Source organism: Oncorhynchus mykiss, chromosome 7 (assembly GCF_013265735.2).
Source record: "Oncorhynchus mykiss isolate Arlee chromosome 7, USDA_OmykA_1.1, whole genome shotgun sequence".
Lineage (NCBI taxonomy): Eukaryota > Metazoa > Chordata > Actinopteri > Salmoniformes > Salmonidae > Oncorhynchus > Oncorhynchus mykiss.
In genome coordinates, this window is record NC_048571.1 from 64,898,972 (window position 1) to 64,909,652 (window position 10,681).

The following is a 10,681-nucleotide window of genomic DNA, read 5'->3' on the forward strand; positions in this document are numbered from 1 at the left end:
AAACAAATAATGTAATTTCATCTATATTTTTGGGAAATAGTTAGTCTACTATATCGCATATGTTTAAAACCAAACCATTTTTACCTTTGGATAAAATCAAAATAGACATACACTTGTGATAAAATCGGATTAATCTGAGTGATAACCATATCCACCCAGTTTACCAATTCGTCAGAGTAAGGTCAACAATATAGAAGGTGCCATCATGTGACTGATACCGCACACATTATTAATAGTGAAAGGGCACCATAGAAGGGAAAGGGGATACGAGTCAGTTTCACAACTGAATGCATTCAACCGAAATATCTTCCGCATTTAACCTAACCTCTCTGAATCAGAGGTGCTGCCTTAATCGACATGGGGCAGTTGTTGTTGGGGGTTTACTGCTTTGCTCAAGGACAGGCAGATTTTTCCACCATGCCGGCTCAGGGATTCGAACCAGTAACCTTTCAGTTACATAACCGCTAATCTACCTGCATTGACATGCAATTGAACCCGATTTTTGAGTTATCATACATAGACTGTACCTCACTGCAAGTTCTAAGATACTGTATTTATAATCAGTGGAAGACATTGCAAACAGCCAGTCTCCCCATCTCTGGTACCTTCAGGTATAATTTTAGAACTCCCAAGGTGTTTGCATTGGGTAAAGAGAATGTTCCAACTTTTTGTGACCATGCTCGCAGCTAGCTACATAACTAGCCCAGATGAATAGCCCCCTGCATGAAAGTAACAATTACATTCCATAACATATAGAATGAGTGATTAACTGCTACGCAACACCCCAGATAAAATATGATTTGTAAAGCTGGGGCTATAGACAAAATGTGGCATAAATATGGTCAAATATGGAATTAACTACATTGAAGTAGCATTGGTAACTGTAAAACATACAGTAGAGCTGCCTCTTTCAAGGAGCGGGACTCTAACCCAGAAGCTTATTAGAAATCCCGCTATGCCCTCCGATGAACCATCAAACAAGACAAGCGTCAATATAGGACTAAGATTAATCGTACTACACCGGCTCCGACGCTTGTTGGATGTGGCAGGGCTTGCAAACTATTACAGACTACAAAGGGAACCACAGCCACCAGCTGCCCAGTGACACGAGCCTACCAGACGAGCTAAATTACATCTATGCTCGCTTCGAGGCAAGCAACACTGAAGCATGCATGAGAGCATCAGCTGTTCCAGACGACTGTGTGATCACCCTCTCCGTAGCCGATGTGAATAAGACCTTTAAACAGGTCAACATTCACAAGGCCAGACGGATTACCAGGACGTGTACTGCGAGCATGCGTTGACCAACTGGCAAGTGTCTTCACTGACATTTTCAACCTGTCCCTGACTGAGTCTGTAATACCAACCCGTTTCAAACAGACCACCATAGTCCCTGTGCCCAAGAACACTAAGGTAACCTGCCTAAATGACTACCGACCCGTAGCACTCACGTCTATAGCCATGAAGTGCTTTGAAAGGCTCGTCATGGCTCACATCAAAACCATTATCCCAGAAACCCTAGACCCACTCCAATTTGCATACAGCCCCTACAGATCCACAGATGATGCAGTCTCTATTGCACTCCACACTGCCCTTTCCCATCTGGACAAAAGGAACACCTTTGTGAGAATGCTATTCATTGACTATAGCTTAGCATTCAACACCATAGTACCCTCAAAGCTCATCACTAAGCTAAAGACCCTGGCACTAAACACCTCCCTCTGCAACAGGATCCTAGACTTCCTGATGGGCCGCCCCCCAGGTGGTAAGGGTAGGTAACAACATCCGCCAAGCTGATCCTCAGCACGGGGGCCCCTCAAGGGTGCGTGCTCAGTCTCCTCCTGTACTCCCTGTTCACTCATGATTGCATGTCCAGGCATGACTCCAAAACCATCATTAAGTTGGCTGACGACAGACACAACAGTGGTAGGCCTGATCACCGACAGCGATGAGACAGCCTTATATGGAGGTCAGAGACATGATCAAGACAAAGGAGATGATTGTGGACTGCAGGAAAAGGAGTACCGAGCATTACATTTTCGATGGGGCTGTAGTGGAGCAGGTTGAGAGCTTCAAGTTCCTTGGTGTCCACATCACCAACGAACTATCATGGTCCAAACATACCAAGACAGTCATGAAGAGGGCACGACAAAGCCTATTCCCCCTCAGGAGACTGAAAAGATTTGGCATGGGTCCTCAGATCCTCAAAAAGTTATACAGCTGCACCATAGAGAGCATACTGGTTGCATCACTGCCTGGTATGGCAACTGCTCGGCCTCCGACCGCAAGGCACTACAGAGGGTAGTGCATACGGCCCAGTACACCACTGGGGCCAAGCTTCCCGCCATCCAGGACCTCTATACCAGGCAGTGTCAGAGGAAGGCCCAAAAAATTGTCAACAACTCCAGCCACCTTAGTCAAACTGTTCTCTCCGCTACCGCACGGCAAGCGGTACCGGAGCACCAAGTCTAGGTCCAAGAGGCTTCTAAACAGCCTCTACCCCCAAGCCATAAGACTCCTAAACAGGTAATCAAATGGCTACAGACTATTTGCATTGCCCCCCCTTTAAATGCTGCTACTCTGTTATCTATGCATAGTCACTTTAACTCTACCTGCATGTACATATTACGTCAACTTACCTGTACACATTGACTCTGTACCGTTACCCCTGTATATAGCCTCGCTACTGTTATTTTTAATTATTTGTTATATCTATTTTTACTGAACACTTATTTTTCTTAAAACTGCATTGTTGGTTAAGGACTTGTAAGTAAGCATTTCACTGCAAGGTTGTATTTGGCTCGACAAACCATGTTCATGTGTGTGAAATGTAAAGTGTGATGAAGTGTTATCACTATATGGGACAGAAAATGCATGACTTGGGTTAGTTTCCCATTTTAACATTAATAAATATTTATTATGTGTTTACATTTCAGGGAAATGTATGATCCATCAACTTGTCTACACAGGACACAACACAAAGTCAAGAATACACAGATTGTTTAGTCTTTGTAATAAAGCCACAGAAAGTCAGCTTTAAAAAAAAAAAAATCTTAAATAAACAGCAGTTTGAGAAAACTATTGGAGGTCAAAAGTTTAATAGTGATTTCATTGGGTATAAGGACAAGAAAACAAAAAAGTTTGTTATCATTATATCTGGAGATCCTAATGAAGTTCACTTGACTGCAATATTGGCCCATCTATTTAAAAACTATTTCCATTGGCCTAAGGCACAGGAATACTAAAATATTATTCCTATTTCCTACTCACTACATGGTGGACCCCATGCAGTGACAAAGTTTAATGGTAATAACATATTGTTACGGTGCAATAATTTGACCTTTAGAGTTCTGAAATATAGCCTTAAAATTAAACAAATCTCAAGCTGAGAAGGGAAAGAGTTGACCTATTCACAGATTTGCCCATTGTGCGTTTTCCGGTTAGCTTCATACCAGCTATCAATCATACAAGATCCTGTTCAATTGAAAAGGGACATGAGGGGTAAGGGTACCAAGCAGTGTCATTTAGGTAAGTCATTCAATTGTTTGACTTTAAGTTCCATAACCCATACCTCGATTGGAGTTGATTGTATGTCAACTAAATTTAAATCAACAAAATACTCTTAATCAATTGTTGGAATTGCCCACTGTTTTAAATTATTACTTTTACATTTAAAAAAATGAATTTAATTTCGATTAATTCCTTAAAATGACTAATGGAACGAACTGACCCCAACCCGGACCCTTTCTATCACATAAGCCTCCTACAGCTTGATTTGGGAAGCTCTGGAGGGCAACACCTCTCAGAGGTTCCCATCCTTGAAGGAAACATGTAATCAATCTGGTCAAAATCCCCTGTTGTTCTTCATGAGCTAAAGTGGAGCCTAGAGCTCCCTTTTGATAAAAAAAAGTGCTGCTGCATCACTGGGATGCCCCTCTATATAGTTCACTGGCTAAAGCTACTTTATATGGGGAAAAAGTAGCACAAGCAGAAAAACACACCACAAGAAAACCAAAAATGACATGAGCAAATCGGGTGGGTGGGGGAGGGCGGAGAAAAGGAGCTACAGAGGACCATTGCGTGTTCCAGCAGCACTTTATAGGGACGGGGAACGACCAGGAAATGGCTGAGGGGGCCACAGATGGGCCTCTCAGAGAAGGGTGTCGTCAGTGCACCCTCCCTCCAGGCCGTAGCGGAACTCCTGCAGGTTGGAGACGCCGTAGAAGTGGATAAAGGCTGCCGCCACCACCAGGACGTGGAAGATCTGGTGGGAGTGGAACTGAGGAGAGAGGGAGGTCAGAGGCTGCTTACCATATGGCACCCTTTTCTCTACTTAGTGCACTATTCCCATATGGCTCTGGTCAAAAGTAGTGCACTAAATAGGGAATGTATGTCCAAAGGTTCCTCTGGTTAGAGCATGGTGTTTGCAACACAAGTTCTAGCAGTTTGATTACTACATGGGCCACATATTCCTACAGTACAGTTCAGTACTATATAGGGAATAACCAGAGTCCTATGTGGCGTACTATATAGGAAATAACCACAGTGCAGAACATGTGTGACTCACATCGCATTAAATGACGATAACATTATAATAATCATATAAATGAGGACATGGGGTTAGTTCAGGAGCTAGCTACAAGCCTGCGTCTACATCCCAAATGGCAGCCTATATCCTATATAGTGCACCACTTGACCAGAGCCCTATTTAGTATTTTCTTATGATCCCCAATTAGCCACACTCTTTCTTGGGTCCCCCTATGGGCCCTGGCCAAAAGTAGCGCAGTATAAATGGAATAGGGTTACATTTTTTGCCTCTGTTACACACTTACCCAGATGTCACATTTGCCAGGGAAGTAGCGTTCGGGGATCCTGGCGGCGTACAGTCCGGCGCCAGTGATGTACATGGCGCCCATCAGGTAGAACCAGCCCATCTGTCCCACAGTGGTGGCCTTGACGAAGCCCTCCTCGATAGTGAAGTGCACTGTGGGGACGATGCCACTCAGTCCCAGGCCCATGAACACTCCTGTGAGAGACATGGAGGGGAAAGGTTGGTTGGTGGAAGCAGGAGCAGCTGGATCAGTCATAGTATAGGATACAATAAGATGGTCAAACTTATACCAGCTATTCACACACATGTAGAAGAAAAATGTATTTCCTGATGATTTTCTCATGTTTTTAGCTGTTATATTAACACATTTACATATATGTCATTGCTCTGTATCCATGTCACAGTACACTCTCTGACAGGCTGGTTAATATGTGGTGCAGCACCTGCTCGTGTGGGCCGATGTGCGGGCGTGGAGAAGCGTTCCCACTGGGCCACTATGATGGCGGCAATGCCCAGCACACAGACAATGGTGAGGTAGATGAGGCGTGGCTGTGGGGAACAGTAGAATGAGTAGTAGAGCCAGGGCACAAATGAACCCATGATCAGCAGGGCGATACCCGAGTAGTCAAGTCTGAGGGAAAACAAAAACACTGAGGTTAGAAGAGGAGCATCCATTTAAATGACACTTTAAAGTATAAAAACCTGAACTGAAACATCACATTTCTTTTCAGAAATACAGGAGAGCTAATCAAGATGAGCAAGAGGGAGGGGGGCATGCGGCCTTACTTGGAGAAGGTCCGGGACACTTTCTCAGAGTGGCAGTAGACGGTGTGAAAGAGCCAGGAGAAGCTGAGGCAGAGCACAGCACCCAGAAAAAACATCCCAAACACCACTTTCTCCTGCAGCGGAGCCATGAAGTACATATTGGGCCGCAGAATGGTGTACGTGCCCAGACCAATAAACAGGATCAGCCCTGGGGGTTGGAGAGGTGAGGCCATCATTTGTGAACTAGAAATCATACAGGGCATATCATGACAAATGAATATTAGCATATAGGAAGGGGTCTCTATGGGGCACACTGTATAAACACAATGGGGGACACAATCAGGAGCATTGTAAATGGAAATGTGTTGTGTAAAAGAGGCACATTTCTTTGCTATGTAGTATAGACAAGTAACTGCACAATACATACAGTTGAAGTCAGAATTTTACATACACTTAGGTCAGAGTCATTAAAACTCATTTTTCAACCACTCCACAAATTTCTTGTTAAAAAACTATAGTTTTGGCAAGTCGGTTAGGACATCTACACATTTTTACAACAATTGTTTACAGACAGATTATTTCACTTATTACAATTCCAGTGGGTCAGAAGTTCACATACATTAAGTTGACTGTGCCTTTAAACAGCTTGGAAAATTCCAGAAATAGAAGCTTCTGATAGGCTAATTGACATCATTTGAGTCAATTGGAGGTGTACCTGTGAATGTATTTCAAGGCATACCTTCAAACTCAGTGCCTCTGCTTGACATCATGGGAAAATCAAAAGAAATCAGCCAAGACCTCAGAAAAAAAAAAAAAAAAAAAAAAACTCTAGACCTCCGCAAGTCTGGTTCATCCTTGGGAGCAATTTTCAAACTCCTGCAGGTACCACGTTCATCTGTACAAACAATAGTACGCAAGTAAAAATACCATGGGAGCACACAGCCGTCATACCACTCAGGAAGGAGACGCGTTCTGTCTCCTAGAGATGAACGTACTTTGGTGCGCAAGTGCAAATAAATCCCAGAACAACAGCAAAGGACCTTGTGAAGATGCTGGAGGAAACAGGTACAAAAGTATCCATATCCACAGTAAAAATGAGTCCTATATTGACATAACCTGAAAGGCATCTCAGCAAGGAAGACACCACTGCTCCAAAACCGCCATAAAAAAGCCAGACAATGGTTTGAAACTGCACATGGGGACAAAAATCGTACTTTTTGGAGAAATGTTCTCTGGTCTGATGAAACAAAAAGGAGGGTCTGGTGCACTTCACAAAATAGATGGCATCATGAAGACAGGAAAATTATGTGGATATATTGAAGCAACATCTCAAGACAACAGTCAGAAAGTTAAAGCTTGGTCACAAATGGGTCTTCCAAATGGACAATGACCCCAAGCATACTTCCAAAGTTGTGGCAAAATGGCTTAAGGACAACTAAGTCAATGTATTGGAGTGGCCATCACAAAGCCCTGACCTCAATCCTATAGAGAATTTGTGGGCTGAACTGAAAAAGCGTGTGCGAGCAAAGAGGCCAATAAATCTGACTCAGTTACACCAGCTCTGTCAGGAGGAATGGCCAAAATTCACTCAACTTATTGTGGGAAGTTTGTGGAAGACTACCCGAAACGTTTGACCCAAGTTAAACAATTTAAAAGGCAATGCTACCAAATACTAATTGAGTGCATGTAAACTTCTGACCCACTGGGAATGTGATGAAAGAAAAGCTGAAATAAATAATTCTTTCTACTATTATTCTGACAATTCACATTCTTAAAATACAGTGGTGATCCTAACTGACCCAAGACAGGGACTTTTTACGAGGATTAAATGTCAGGAATTGTGAAAAACTGAGTTTAAATGTACTTGGCTACGGTGTATGTAAACCTCCGACTTCAACTGTACATTGCTTAATGGCAGCATGCTGAACTTAGGACCCACTGAATGTGCCCTAGTTGTGGGGAACGTGGACTTGTGCTTCACTGTAACTTCATAGGCAATGGTGTGAGGTTCAACATGTGAGGATTCAGTTTCCTCAGATATCTCACACACTCACTCACCCAGAAGGTGGGTCCAGATGTTGCCTGTTTCTGTGTGGATCCTGAAGATGCTTCCAAAGCATGCGCGGAAGGAGGGCATGGGGGGACGGTGTCCATGCAGGAGGTAGTCGTTGTCCTTCAGCCACTCCGGCAGGACATGAAATGGGATGACCCTCCAGCTACCCTTCCACACCTTAAAACACAAGGGTTTAAGTCTACCATGAATTTCCTGTTCATCTCCGCACTCTTATTCTCTCTGCGTATGAAGTTAGACAGAGCAGCCATGGGGGCTGTTCCAGAAAGCAGGATCAATGAGTTAGCCAGCTAACTGTCCCAGAAATTCTGAAATAACGTCATCTTTTCGAGAAATATAGACTTGAAATGGGCATGGTATAATTGACTCGACAACCAACAACTCATATTCAAGTTTAGCTTTCTAAATGAATCAGAAAATCAAGAGATACTTTAGCTGCTTATCAAACTTAGCTGGCTAACTTATTGATCCTGCCATCTGGAACAGCCCAATGATGCCTACTTTGTGCACAAACTCCTCCATCTTCTCCATTGCGTGGTGAGCCTGGAGGGGCAGCGTCAGGACCTCTTCCACCTCTTCATCATCCTCATCAGGCAGAACTGAGGCCTCCTGCAGAGAGAGAAGGTGATTTAGTTAGGCAAGTAGAGCATATGCCTTTTTGCAGTGCAGGATAAAAGTGAAAACATGGGAACGAATCCCAGTTGGTTTGGTCTACATTTCCCTGACCATTACTTAGGTGCGACCCCACCCAAGCTTAGCTCTATTGCCCAATGACCACTTAGATTGGTTTTGTCTTCAACTGGGGCATATTCATGAGGGTGCAACGCTATAGAACATTTAGATAGAAACTCATTTTGTAGAACAACCAGTTTGTTTGGATGTAGAATAGGCCAATGGGGAGATCTGCAACGTTCTGAACTTTCATCTCTCTGAATACACCCCATGGTTCACTAGACACCTGAATCTTCCAAATGTTGATTTGGAAGATTCTGCGCCCACTTTATAAAATACCTAATACCTGTGGTAATCGAGGAGTTGAGTCAGGTGGCATTCCAAATGGCATCCTATATAGTGCACTACTTTTGACTAGGGCGCTGATCAAAATTTGAGCACTGTGTAGGGAATAGGGTGCCATATGGGACGTAACCTGTCTCCCCCACTCTCACTTCTGACATCATGCCTTTCCCCGCTGTCTGCCGTCCTGTCTCCTCCAGCAGGGGTCCCAGCTCCATCAGCTCCACATCCGGGACCCGGCAGTCCTCTGAGATCCGACAGTCTGCATCACTCGCAGACCCGTTTCGGCCTGACATAGGGAGACTGCCTGATGACCTGTCCTCTGCCCGTGTGTAAGCCTGGCACTCAAGTCCGCAGTTGGCCCAGCGCTGAAGAGTCAATAAATCATAATGACAAATAAATACATTAGTTAATGTAGTTTTTCACTGAAATAACTTTATTCCAAATTGTAACTAACTTCACCTGTGACAATTGGACCTGATGTGGACTTTAGTAGGTCTATATTTCCCACCGAGAGATGGTCCTTGCACTCAGCACTGAAGTAAAAATTGCAGCTTCCAGTATTACTTTGACATAACGTTACATTTTTACACCATCAACAAAGTCTTATAATACCATGTCGTGAAAATATTCACTCGTTAAATGAGTATTTGACAACAGTTATGACGAATAAGCTACTCAGCTAACATGGCAGGAAGACCAAAATTGCTCTTGCGAGACGGCCGAAAAATGTAGTTAGCTAACGGTAACGTTAGCTGGCAGCTAACAAACAAAACTGGGAAAGACTGTCAGCTGGTTGGCTACCTTAGAACAAAGCAATCATACAATAGCATCCGAATAAACATGGAACTGGAATAGCAAGACAACGACTTCCATAATATGATTTGGCTGACATGATTCCTGACGTACACCAGCAAATTATAGCTAGCTAGAGCCCCAAGGTAACGTACGCTAACCGCAGATGCTAGCATTACTAATGCCATTAGCTAGCATGATAGGCTAGCTAGTAAGCTTTCGCATACACGAAGAAAACTGGTCACGTCTGGCTGTATCGAACAAATACCAAACACACTGACACAGTTGCAAATACAATGCTACAATATTGTTCATTGTTGTAGCTTGTTAACTTTTGCATTTTCATTCAGCGGACGTAGCTACCTGATACTCCAGACGTCAAAGGAAATGTGATCCCTTCCCGATTCTCACAAAAACAAGCCGAACCCCCGAACGAACAGTCAACGCAGCACGGTTAACGAAAATGACAAGTCAATGCCAAGCAAAGAGTTTCAACTGGTTCTCATAAACGTAACAGCGTCTCCATCTAGTGGTTTAAAATACAAATGTAAAATGTTTTAGACGTAACACCAGAATACTGTCTGTATATGTAGCCATTACATCAAATCAACATAGATTTAAGTGGTACACCGTTTTATTCCCAGGTCATGCACGTGCTTCTCCTATAAATTATTGAGTGGAATCACATTACCTCCATAATGGTGCCTGCATGTACCCCCAAATTTAACAGTAGTGGATGTACAGTATGTGAAAAGTTGTCTTCAGCACTGAGCTGTCTAAACCACATTTTAGCAGCGCAAGAAAGGCTCAATTTAAAAAAAAGATACTCTCATCCAGCTCTTTACTTGTGGATAGAGATACTCCTACCTGTAAACCAACTACCATCAGCAACTCCAATCCTCAATAATCCCTGTCAAAGGGGTACTGTACTGTAGTAGGCTGTGGAATTAGATAACATTTTTTCCAACTACCACCCTGTCACAGCATTTGGACCACACTACATTGTCTGCACCAAGCACAGATTACTCCTTGTCGTGACAGCATCCAACTGTAGCAATCAGAGCCACGTTGTTCCGGCAAACTGAATGTCCAAATGTTTAACCTCCACAATACTTTATTTTACAACAAGGGATAATATCTAAGGAACAGTCCAGTCAATACATAAAGAGAACAGGATTATGGATCCCGTATATGAGTGGAGACAA

General features: G+C 43.4%; 1 protein-coding gene across 2 annotated transcripts; it reads right to left on the bottom strand.

Moving 5' to 3' along the window:
• Positions 1 to 2,888: 2,888 nt before the first annotated feature.
• LOC110528249 (adiponectin receptor protein 1) lies at positions 2,889 to 9,991 on the bottom strand. 2 transcript variants are annotated; one of them, XM_021610144.2, is made up of 9 exons: positions 9,840 to 9,991; positions 9,144 to 9,217; positions 8,834 to 9,049; positions 8,169 to 8,276; positions 7,655 to 7,826; positions 5,618 to 5,804; positions 5,275 to 5,462; positions 4,833 to 5,026; positions 2,889 to 4,279 (listed from the first exon to the last, which is right to left on the bottom strand). In XM_021610144.2, exons 3-9 carry the CDS (start codon positions 8,975 to 8,977, stop codon positions 4,151 to 4,153), a joined length of 1,122 nt encoding a protein of 373 aa, XP_021465819.1. In that variant the 5' UTR covers positions 8,978 to 9,049; positions 9,144 to 9,217; positions 9,840 to 9,991; the 3' UTR covers positions 2,889 to 4,150. The 2 variants fall into 2 exon arrangements, with proteins under 2 accessions (XP_021465819.1, XP_021465820.1); XM_021610145.2 differs by lacking the exon at positions 9,144 to 9,217 and having other exon boundaries at positions 4,079 to 4,279; positions 9,840 to 9,985.
• Between the last annotated feature and the right edge of the window lie 690 nt (positions 9,992 to 10,681).

Excerpts from the sequence above, each read along its gene's own strand:
- LOC110528249 (XM_021610144.2), bottom strand. The coding sequence starts at position 8,977 with ATGTCAGGCCGAAACGGGTCTGCGAGTGATGCAGACTGTCGGATCTCA. Across the intron at positions 5,805-7,654 it reads CATCTGGACCCACCTTCTGG|GGCTGATCCTGTTTATTGGT; the intron begins GTGAGTGAGTGT and ends TCCAACCCCCAG. Across the intron at positions 5,027-5,274 it reads ACATCGGCCCACACGAGCAG|GAGTGTTCATGGGCCTGGGA; the intron begins GTGCTGCACCAC and ends TGTCTCTCACAG.